Here is a 12,302-nt window from a genome sequence, read left to right as displayed (position 1 = left end):
AAATTTTATTGCTTTCCAATAGCCATAGCAGCAGCAGCCTGGAGAATTAGATATATTCGCAGGAGATTTGCTTCTTCCTGTTCTCCAGAGATTATATATACATACAGCCACTGATTTAATTAGACAGGAGACGTCAGGCAGTGACTGGTTCTATCACATACATTGGAGTCAGGCCCCAGTTTCAACCTGATCAGTACAAAATTGTACTCCACAGATACCCAGAGAACTTGCTCTTCTGATCTTCTTACAAGGAATACTGGTCTCAGCATGAGTTGTTCCATAGAAAGAATTCTCAGGCTTTCCCCACACCTCCCCTGTCATCATTCGGGGAGGCCCAAGGAGACAGAGTAACAGGGCGAAATAACCCTGAACTTGGTGTCAGGTTCCCTGAGCTATACTTCTTGGTGATCTTGGGCATGTCACATTCTTCTGAACTTCCATTTCTCCTTGGTCTATTCCAGCTTTAGTTCATATGCTATAAACCTGGGAGGTGACACAATTATAACACATTATTAAACCACAAATAAAGTGAGGCCAACCAAAATGTCACTACAGATGTGAGACATTTTCCTGGATTTTCTGGGTTTTGCTTTCTTATCCACAGGGTTTCCTAAAGCCTAAAAACAGTACCTTACTGTGGAATGGTCTCTTTCCTTGGCCTTTTCCTGCATAACATTACTGGCCACACAGTGTTGCCCACTTTCTTTCCCTACGAGTTACTGTCATAATTGTTGCTAATGGTGCATGATTAATACTATATGAAACACACAAGATACATCCCTGTGTAAGTGACAAGCAGTTTAAATAAAGAGCTGATTCACTATTTTAAAAGCACCCTCAAGCCATGGAATTGTGACTATAATAGAATGGAGAAACGGAGGGGACACGGAGAGGCAAGTCAGCAGAATCAATCCTAATTCCAGCTTTGCTACTTGTTCTCTGCATGACCATGGACAAGTCATTTCTTCTCTCCTCAGTTTCCAAATATGTAGAATGAGCGGGACGGGCTTGATGCTGTAAAGGTCAATCATTCTCTGCTCTATTAATGCAACACCACAGCCTTTTCACAGTGTCCTCAAAGGCTTCTCTGTTGAACCTATTTATTATTGTTTTTGAAGCTCCACTTGGGAGTGTTGTCAGTAACCATTTATCCTGTCAAGTGGGAATCATGCTGGGTGGCTTGCTTGCATCCACTGGTCTCATCCTCAGCTCATTTGCCACCAGCCTGAAGCATCTCTACCTCACTCTGGGAGTTCTTACAGGTAAGGGCGCTTCATACCACTTGTCTCCCTGCCCCCTTCAGATGTTGTCAAGCACAGAACTGTAATCCATAAAACAGTCATTGTGTTAGATGCATAATTTAAATTTTTAATGTGTATTTTTGAAGGAGAAAGACAGAGCATATGAATGGGGGAGGGGCAGAGAGAGAAGAAGACACAGAATCCAAAGCAGGTTTCAGCTTATGAGCTGTCAGCACAGAGCCCAACGTGGGGCTCGAACTCACAAGCCATGAGATCATGACCTGATCCAAAGTCAGATGCCCAACTGACTGAGCCACTCAGGTGCCCTATAGATGCATAATTTAGTTGACCTAGCTTATGCCTACCTACCTAGCCGTTAAATAGCTGGAATGCAATTGATTGCACTCCTGTAATGAAAATGTGTCACCACTTGAATTCTGCCACATGACATAAGTAACTGCTGGCTTACCCTCTGGCAGCAGTGGATGGCTGAGATTCACTCAGAAGCAATGAGATATTAGTCAGGGCAACATTAATTTTCAGCAGTCATCATTCTCCCAACATCTTTGCCAAGACACAAAAATATTATCTGTGCTCAACCTGAGTCGTCCCTGCTTTATAGTGAGGATCATCATCCAATAAATGGGAGTTTTGCAATTTAAAAAGAAAGTCCCTTATTGTGAAGATTTTTACATTATACATTCTCTCTCAGTGTGCTGGAAGAATACTTTTCAGAATTATAATGAGCCCTGCAAGAAGAGAAGTAATCTATGTGCATTCCATTAATCACACCTAAGGGGACTGCATAGCATCAAGGTGGGGTCAGTTGGTGGCACTGGAGGGGCATTTTGCCCCATCACTCAGAGGGATATGGAATAGCACTAACTCAGTCTGGGCCATAGGGGTAGCATCATCTGGTCAATGAAGGACATAGACCCAAAGTGATTTTATAAATCTGGCTCTGTCTGCTAAAAAAAAAAAAAAAAAAGGTACCTGTCCCATGTAACCCCAAGAAGGGCCCAACTGCTAGGGTGTCCAGTCATCCCAGTTTACCAAGGAGTGCCCTGGTCTTAGCACTGAAAATATCATATCCAGGAAACCCACCAGTCCAGGCAAATCAGGATCATTGGCCACCTGGCAATGCAGATCGGAATAGGAGCTGAAGGTGGTTCTGTTTTTCCATTAAGATGCCGTGAGTTCAAGGTTTTAGACTCCTCAGATTTTCTTGACTTAAAAGGAATAGAAGCTGGAAATCTTGAAGAGGCTTTCTGCTGACTTTAAGGAATATGTTCAGGTTCCTATGTATACATGCTGTGTTCATGTATAAAGTTGGTGCAAAGTTTCCCAATTATATGAAATTATTCTGGAACTTTTCATGGGATCATATATGCTATTTAAACCCAAATTCTAGCGTGGTCCAGATTATTGGAGTTGTATTTTCATAAGCAGTGAAGAGTTGAAGTAATCCTCTGGATAATTTAAGATAAAAAGAGGTATTGGGTGGGGAGAATAAGTTTCTTGGGTCAGCATTTATCCTGATTTTCTATTTCATTCAAATTCACTTTGTGTAATGGTTTTTACGCTCTTCATTTCATTTTAAGAAGCCATATTTTTTAAGGTTTTCTTCAAAAAAGAAAGTCCTGTACATACAGGACTGTGAATGACTGGTCAGACTCTTCAGTTTGGTGTAGAAAGTAATTTTAAAAGCGTTTGACAGAAGAACAGATTCTCTTTAACCCAAATAAATGTATTCTGAGATATTTTGTTTCATCGGCTGTTTGCAGTGGACCAGCACTCATAGACTTCTCTTCATCCATAGGTCTCGGATTTGCACTTTGTTACTCTCCAGCTATTGCCATGGTTGGCAAATATTTCAGCAGACGGAAGGCCCTTGCTTACGGGATCGCCATGTCAGGAAGTGGCATTGGCACCTTCATTCTGGCTCCGGTGGTTCAGCTCCTTATTGAACAGTTTTCCTGGCGGGGAGCATTACTCATTCTTGGGGGCTTCGTTCTGAATCTCTGTGTTTGCGGCGCCTTGATGCGGCCTATTACTCTTAAAGAGGACCATACAACTCCAGAGCAGGACCACATCTGTAGAACTCAGAAACAAGACTTTAAGCGAGTGTCTCCCTGTTCAACTTTGACTAAAAAATGGGTGCAGACCTGCCTCTGTTGCTCTTTGCAGCAGGAATACAGTTTTTTACTGATGTCAGACTTCGTTGTGTTAGCCATCTCTGTTCTGTTTATGGCTTACGGCTGCAGCCCTCTCTTCGTGTACTTGGTACCTTATGCTCTGAGTGTCGGAGTGAGTCACCAGCAAGCTGCCTTCCTTATGTCCATTCTCGGGGTGATTGACATTATTGGCAATATCACATTTGGATGGCTAACTGACAGAAGGTAAAATCCGTGAAACCACAGTCGGCGCCCTACCAGGGGAGTCTCAGCTTTGAGTCCCCCCCACCATCCCCTTACCCTGTAAAAAACCTATACCAGAGTGATGTTAATGAGTTTTCAGTATCTGAAGGCAACCCCCCTGCTGGTTCTGCTAGTTAACGGTAGAAACTATTTCCCGGAAAGAGGTAGATAGTAAACATTTTTGGCTCTGTGGGTCATATGATCACAAGTATTCAGTTCTGCTGTTGTAGCACAAAACAGCTATAGACAATATGTGAAGAAATGAGAGTGGCTATGTTCCAGGAGGACCTTACTGTGAACACTGAAATGTTAATTTCCCAAATAATTTTGAAATAATACTGTTCTTTTGATTCCCCGCCTCCCAACTACTCAAAAAAGAGAAAACCCTTCTTAGTTCACAGATAGTGCAAATACAGGTGGTGATCTAGAGTTGGCCATAGTTTGCCAATCTCTGTTCTAAATAATTCAGGATAGTAGGTATGTGTAAATTGCAGAAACCTGTGGTAACTACAAGTTCTGTAGTTTCATTTCATCCTAAGTCAAGTCAGTGCACATGCTGGGTGTTGTGGTTTTAGATTAAAAAAAAAAACAACAAACAAAAACCTAAAAAACAAACAAACAAACACAGAGGCCAGCTGGGAATGGAGAGAGAAACAGAATTCAGGTAGGGAGATCAGATGCAATAATAACACATTATTTATAAGCACATATTTGTGTTTGACAGTGCAGATAGCAAATACTTTTGGTATGATTTTAGGCATAGAAACCCAAGTTATGAGAAATCTACTAAGTAGTTTCTTAAGCTAATACTTACTTAGATTGAAGGGAGCAAGATACTCAGAATTCTCTTCACATTTGAGATATGACCTGGGAGACAATCACCATGTAACTTCTCATATATTATGTCTTTGGTACTTACTCGGGGTTCAACGTCCATTCTCCAGTGCTATGAATATAATATTTAAAATTAATTTTGAAAATTTAATGGTTAAGGAAAAGCAGAGAGAGCTGGGGTATCTATCTTGACAGTTGACACAACAAGAAGCAGCCCAGTGTAGGTTTGATAGAGGCATCTCTACTCAGGGATATAGGAGACCTAAGTTCTTGTGCTGGCTGTGCCCTTTCCTGTCCCTGTGACCTAGGGAAAATCACTGCCCCTCAGATCTCCGAGGATTTTCATCTGTAAAACAGGCCAATGCAGTATTTTTCTCTTGACCTCTTAGCATTTTGTGAGGCTCAAATGAGACTGTGGGTTGAAAAACATATGTAAAGCACACACAGTTGGTGCTGATTTATATTGAGTCTTTGAAATAACTGGTATTGATGATGCGTTTGGAGCTAAAGACGGAAAATGTAATGAAGTACCACTGGGGAGGTCTTGAAATAAGACTTAGTCCGAGTACAAGACTGACATAATCTCTGGTAAATAATTTTAATGTCTTCATATTCCAGCTTCTTCCTTGTATAACATGGATTGTTGACCATATATGATATAACAGAATACCCATGGATGACATATCTGAAAGCATCTAATGTGATAGACTGCTAAAAATATTAGTCTCCTGATACTCGACATGTTATTTAACAACTATCCTTAGGGTAACTGTATGAGATAGATAACCTTCCCATTACACAACTTAAAGAAATTGAGATTAGAGTTAAGCAGTTAGTAAGCGATAGAAACGGATTCAAACTTCTGCCTTTCTAATTTTAGAGCATATTTTGTGCCACACCGTGTTTCCTGGGAAGAGGAATTCTTGTGTTTTTCTATACCAAACGAGAGATGGGTAGATAACACAGATAACAAGCCACGGGAAGCCTTCTCTATAAATAACTGCAGTGGTTATCACTGCGTGGCCATGGTTCTAAAGCTCTTTGATAGAAGCTGTGCATTCTGCACTCATTCTTGGTCTTCAAATCCACAGGTGCCTGAAGAATTACCGGTATGTCTGCTACCTCTTTGCCGTGGGACTGGATGGGCTCTGCTATCTCTGCCTCCCGATGCTTCAAAGTCTTCCCCTGCTTGTGCCTTTCTCTTGTACCTTTGGCTACTTTGATGGTGCCTACGTGACTCTGATCCCAGTAGTGACTGCAGAAATAGTAGGGACCACGTCTTTGTCATCAGCGCTCGGTGTGGTGTACTTCCTTCATGCAGTGCCATACTTGGTGAGCCCACCCATCGCAGGTAAGTTTCCAGAGAGATCCCCCAAACACCTCTTCTGTTTGTCATACTGATGTGAAAACCGTCAACTCACACACAGACAATGAGTACTGGAAATTAGGTTGGGAAGAGTGAGAGAGAAAGGGATTCACGAGTCATCCAAGTATCATGGTCTCACTTATATCCTTGCTTTATCATTTTCTTCCAACCAAGTGGGGACTTTAGCCTACTTGGAAAGAAAAAGTCCAAAACTAGGGTCTTGATTCCATTCCACATTAATGATAGGAGCAATGGAATGGAGCAGCTGTTGAGACTTATAAATAAGTCAGGCATATTCCGAGGGAGGTCTGGAGGGAATATAAGATTCCACTTGGGGATAGTGGGCGTGAGGCTGAAATGGTAAGTGGGTGTCATAGTGGAGTGTCTTGAGTGCCAGCCAAAGGGGCCCTGTATTCTTAGAGACTATGGATAGTATTACAGTTTCTGTGCAAAGGGGTAATGTGGTAAAGAATATAGTTTAGAAAATACAATCTAGCAATTGATCTGGTATTTTAGGGGAGAAGCAGCTAGGATTCCATTCTGATAGTTCAGGAGCAAACTGATAAAGGCCTGAACCAAATGGAATGAACTCTGGGGCCAAGGAGGAAATTTTGGGAAAAATATCAACTGAAGTTAGCATGTGAGGGTGAAGGAAGGGAGAAAACTCAAAGGTAACCTAGAAAATAATGGCATGGTTGAAAGAAATGAGGAAGTTGGAAAAAGTGGCTTTGCCAGAAAAAAGAATTAAAGGTTTAGAAATAGTCAGATATCTGAAACACCCAATAAAATATCCAACAGAGCTGTTTAAGGATGAAATCCAAGCTTTAGAGGGAGGCCAGATTTGGATTTAAAGATTTGAGGATCATGAGATAAAGCATCTAGAATGTTTTGTGAACTATAAAATGCTATCGAAATTTAAAGCTAATTAAACAAGTACCTCAACAAATATTTCTTGCTTGTGTACACCACATTGTTTTTGGCAGTACCATAGCAGCAAACAGGTCAGAATCCCTCCCTTCTTCCTAGAGTAAGTGGACTAGACCAGTGTTTCTCAAGGTGAGGTCATGGGACCCCCTGCATCATAAGCCCCTGGGGCACTTGTTAAAAATGCAGATTCCTTGATCCTCTCATTGTGATCTGAATCCTTCCGGGAATCTACATCCTCAACCAGGTTGCCTGTGATGCTCATGTACATCAAAGATCGAGAGTAATCGGTTTTGATTATTACTTGCCTAAACTAAAACCAAGAGAGTGGAGATCTCTGAAGACAGGCACAAAAGAAACGAGCCAAACATTTGCGTAGAAGGAAAGGGGAATTTTTTGAAGAAGGCAGGATCTCTGCTTTAGCTGCTGCTGTGAATAAACAGTTTAGAATGATTTCCTGAACCCCAGCCATTGCTAAAGCAGCAACCTAGGGGAAACTGTGGCTGCTTCACAGTTGCAGATAAAAATTCCTGGTCAGGGGCGCCTGGGTGGCTCAGTCAGTTAAGCGTCTGAGTTTAGCTCAGCTCATGATCTCATGGTTTGTGGGTTCAAGCCCCCCGTTAGGCTCTGTGTTGACAGCTTGGAGTCTGGAGTCTGCTTCAGATTCTATATCTCCCTCTCTTTCTGCCCTCCCCTGCTCAAGCTCTGTCTCTCTCTCTCTCTCTCTCTCTCTCTCTCTCAAAAAAAGATAAACATGAAAAAAAATTTTTTTTAGTTCCTGGCCAGTTTAAATTCTGTGATAGAAGACTGTATTTTTAATGCTTCATTTCTGGAAACTGCCCCCAAAATGTCCCCACATCCTCCCTTAATAGCCAATTTTTGTGTTTACCAGCCTTGGGGGGAGCAGTGTAATTCTGTTAAAAAAATCATCATGCACAAATGAAATTGGGATTCCTTGATCCTTTTTTTGATCCATGGCCTTCATTTGGCAAATCAGACATTCTCATTGCCATGCATTGGAGGATTAGGGTGTAAATTCTTACCGTAATACTTCTCTTATTTAATTACCATTAAAATGACAACTCTCTACTCAGTCTCTTCTGTTTGGTACTTTAGAAATGCATAAGCAAATCACAGGATAACTAAAATATTTGAGAGCAGTTTGGATTACAGGAAACTTTGTGGGCCTTATAACAATTTCTACATACTGCTTTTGACTAATGAATTGAAGTGGGTGAAAGGAAAAATCATATGTTTTCCCAGTGGATTTTCTTGACATACAAGTTTAAAGGAGTTTTTAAAAAAAGTTTTAAATCACAAAATAATTGTTTGCCAAGGTCTAGTTTGATTCCATTGATTCTCTGATCATTGTGGCCCACATTTTGCATATCATATGCCTTGGTTCTCCTCAAAACTTAGAATAGATATTGAGATTAATTTGTTGCAAAATGAGATAAAGAAAAAAAAAGCCATGATTGCAGAATGATACCTTGTGAAGTTTGCATTGGCCACATCGAAGATGGCCCAAAGTTCTGATTTTCACTGTATGGGGTACAATGACTGGATCCAGCCAAAAATTTGGATTCTTCTTTATCCAAGAACATGTTAATGTCACTCAAGATAGACAGTATGTGGGTTCTGGGAATACTATCAGCATTTGGTATAATTATATTCTCTTAACACCAGAGATAAATGATCCCAACATCAAAAATTTGACTGATGCTATTTTTATCTTTTCTAACATATTTTCTGGGATTAATAATATTTATTGTGTGATTACTAAGAATGGGACACTCTTCCAAGCACTTTACATAGCGACGACAATCTATTTTAGAACTTTTCCTAGACAACAGAATGCATTTTCAGTTACTGCACCATATTTTTAGATCTGCTTTCATGTCAAAATTATAATGGTGGTGCTAGCAATCTATTGTTCTTATCCTTAAAGAGGATTAGATTTGGGGCACCTGGCTGCCTTAGCTGGTTAAGTGTCCAACTTTGGCCCAGGTCATGATCTCACAGTTCTTGGGTTCAAGCCCTGCATTGGGCTCTGTGCTGACAGCTCAGAGCCTGGAGCCTGCTTAGGATTCTGTGCCTCTCTCTGTCTCTTCCCTGCTCATGCTCTGTCTCCCTCCCTCTGTTTCTCAAAAATAAATAAATATTTTTTTAGTGATTAGTTTTGAGAGTAGGTAAATAATTGACTTGTCAACTCAACAATGTAATTTCGCTGTTGCTTGTTTACAGGATGGCTTGTGGATACGACGGGCAGCTACACTGCAGCATTTCTGCTCTGTGGATTCTCAATGATATTTAGTTCTGTCTTGCTTGGCTTTGCTAGACTTGTAAAGAAGATGAAAAAAACCCAGCTGCGGTTGCTGGCCAAGGAGTCTGATCCCAAGCTGCAGCTATGGACCAACGGATCAGTGGCTTATTCTGTAGCGAGAGAGTTAGATCACAAGGATGAGGACTCTGTCGCTGTCCCAGTGCCTGGTTACAGCCCCACATGACCAATGTCCTTGAGCCTAGGAATCTTCAGGGCTGAGAGAGGTGGGACCACCAGATTGTATGTGTCTCTGAAGCATCTTATTTTGGCAGAAGCACTGCCTTCCAAGGAAATTATTATTGTTGTTTTATTAACACGTTTACAGGGGAAAAAGCAAGTTGGACTGGCTCAGAGTTTCCTCATTTGGGATTTGTGCTCACAATCGAACTCACATCTTTCAGGCAATGAGCATCACTCCATGGAGAATGTTGGGACATCGCTGATACAATTAGTTGTAGTAGGGGGTAATTTCAAAGCATGACCAAAGCAGAGGACATTGGGAAGCTTTGTCCCAAACTCTCTGGCCCTCCATCTTCCTCAGTTAGAAGGTAAACAGAAACAATGACATGTAGGTGAGCTTACTTTATGCTTTTCTGGAGAAGGGGGTCTATATTAATCGCTGCCTTTGAAGAATCTAAAGTATTCTTCAACAACTCTGTTTAAAGCCCTAATGAGAAACTCCACTGTGAGAAAGAGTTGGCATCTTCATCCCCACCCCACCTCCAATGAAAGCTTTCTTCCTAAGACTGAGCCCCTCACCTCTGACCCGGCACTCACCTCTATTCCTATCACTTATACTGAATTCAGCAGAATACACCAAGTCACAAGGGTGATTCCTCAGTCTTACCTGAAATGTTAACACCAACACGTCCCCTTTTTATCTTTAGAAACAAGCTTTTATTGAAATTGCACACACATTCCTGTTAGTAACTGAAAAATGTTGGCAGTATTCCAACGGGGCAGGAATTGAATTCTCAAATCAGCAGGTCTCTGATGGGAGTTTTCTTTTCAGATCAGACATTTAGGTTCCTCATTACCCAAAACGGAACTTGAGAGGTTTGCCTGAAAAACATTGCTCTAGAGATATTCTAAAGGTGAGACTCCTTCCTGCCCGTGTTAATTCCTGTTCCAGTGTCCACTGCCCTTTATCGCCTTATGGGTAATCATTAGAACCTGCTGGGCCTCTCCAGATGAATGAGAAGGCTTCAGGGGTTGACCTCAGCATCCTAGTGCTCTCACTCATTAGAGCTTTGTTCAGAGGAGGTGGGGGAAGGTTAAGAAGGCTAGTGGTGTGATTTACAGCTCAAAGAACTCTCTCACAAACCTTCACTCATTGGATTAGAATAGTTTACTCGTTCTCAAGTACTCTATTTTCCTATAGTTTGGGATAATTTCTGACTCTTCAGAGGGAGGGTATCAGAGAGAAGAGAAAGGCCAGAGCCTCCAGCTTGTCTCCAGCCACTTTAAATCCACAGAATGATAGCCCTGAGTCACCACATCATGTCATACCTATAAATTAGGAGCATGTTACACAATTGGAAAGGGATTTTAATTATTGAAAATTTTTAAATCTCAACCTCAAAGAAATATTTTTACCCTGAAGGCCATTGAATCCCTCAGGCGGTCTCACAAATGCCCAGCCAGCACTGAAGAGGATCCTAGGTTGACTAAGCATGTTCAGCAAGAGTCTTTGCCTATAACTGGATTATTTCACAAAATTACATATTAATGCATTGCTTTCAAAATGAAATACTGACTTGATTTAATGGAAGAAAACTAATATTCCATTGCTGTTTTCCAAAGATAAATTTGAATGTTGCCTGTTATCTTTTTACTTAGCTCAAGAATTTAGTTTTGAACCCATTTGCTATGTCATTTGCAATCTAAAAACAATACTTGGAAAGTATCTATAAAAAGTCAAAGTTACGATGAACTTCTGTGTGTTTGGAATAGCACTTTACACTAGATATCATTTCTTAAATCTTCAAGCTTAAAGATTTTTTGAAATATAAATATTTCTAAGTATTCCTAGACATATTTTTTCCTAGCGGCCATAGTAAAATGTTATTTCTCCCATCATGCAGTATAATTTTTCCTAAGTATTGTATTTCTTTCTACATGTATTAATTTGTTCTTTACTTTCCCATTGGGAGTACAGTTTTAGAAAATCAGCCAGGAAAATGTAGATCTTAGACTCTACCACTGTCATCTCCACAAAATTTTACTGTTAAGGTCTGTGTGTTTATTTCAAAAGGGAGAGATTCATGGGAATGATATGTTCTGTGGAATCAAGAATAAGATTGTGGTAGGCTGATTCTACATCTTAAATATTTCTTTATATCACTGCGAGCTCTAGTTTGAAATTGACTGACTAGAAAAGCAAAGAAACTAACTTCTATTGATACACTGTACCATTGGGCCTTTTATTCTCAGATTGTGATTTTACTAATAGATCAGACATTTATGCTCATATTTTCTTATTTCAAAAGCATAATAAAATAAGTTTATATTTGTGTTTGGAAAAACATTTTTCCCTGTACAGGGGTTTGAATTGAATGGTGAGTGAACTTTTCTGGATTATGCAAAATGTAGCTGGCGTATAAAGATGTGGTAAACAATCAAATTATTTACAAAAGCCAAACCCGTTTATTGAGTGTTTTCAATGTATTAGCTATTGTGCTAACCCCTTCCTATGCACTGTGTTATATAATCCCCATACTAACCTTTATTATTGCCATTTGATAGATGTGGAAACTGGGGCACCACGTGCCCACTGCACTTTGCTGCCTCCCAGTGAAATCCGGTAAAGCAAGGAATCTATCTGATGCTGGCCCCTGCCTCCTTCCTCTTGTGCCTACCTGGGTTATCTCTCTATCTGTGTTCAAAGAACCACTTGGAAACAGGCCTTCCCTTGGGAAAATAAAAACTCTTTGGATTATGCTTCAGTCTACCAATTCGTATAGATAGGAAGATTCTAGAATGGAAATTTCCAAGAGTTTTCCCAAGAGTCTGGTTCTAGCAAGACCACTACTTACAGGCTCTGTGGTTTATTTGCTGTCTATTGATCCAGGCTCTCTTTAGGAGCATTTATGTGTGTGTAGCAGGGAGAGGGAAAAGGTTGGGAAGCTTACTTTTTCCCAAAAGAGAATTCCACCTTCTGCATTCCCAGAGTCATGCTTTCTCAGTCAACAGGTGAA

General features: G+C 40.6%; 1 protein-coding gene across 1 annotated transcript in view; it reads left to right on the top strand.

Moving 5' to 3' along the window:
• Positions 1-12,045, top strand: part of SLC16A12 (solute carrier family 16 member 12) — a 24,004-nt gene extending 11,959 nt beyond the window's left edge. The window contains 4 exon segments of the mRNA XM_029916174.1: positions 1,119-1,262; positions 3,061-3,640; positions 5,584-5,843; positions 9,027-12,045. Of these exon segments, the coding sequence (XP_029772034.1) occupies positions 1,119-1,262; positions 3,061-3,640; positions 5,584-5,843; positions 9,027-9,289 (1,247 nt within the window). The 3' untranslated portion in view covers positions 9,290-12,045.
• Positions 12,046-12,302: the final 257 nt, after the last annotated feature.

This window comes from Suricata suricatta, chromosome 2, assembly GCF_006229205.1.
Source record: "Suricata suricatta isolate VVHF042 chromosome 2, meerkat_22Aug2017_6uvM2_HiC, whole genome shotgun sequence".
Classification (NCBI taxonomy): Eukaryota; Metazoa; Chordata; class Mammalia; order Carnivora; family Herpestidae; genus Suricata; species Suricata suricatta.
Note: the sequence above shows the minus strand (reverse complement) of the source record. Positions and strands in the feature narration are given on the sequence as shown.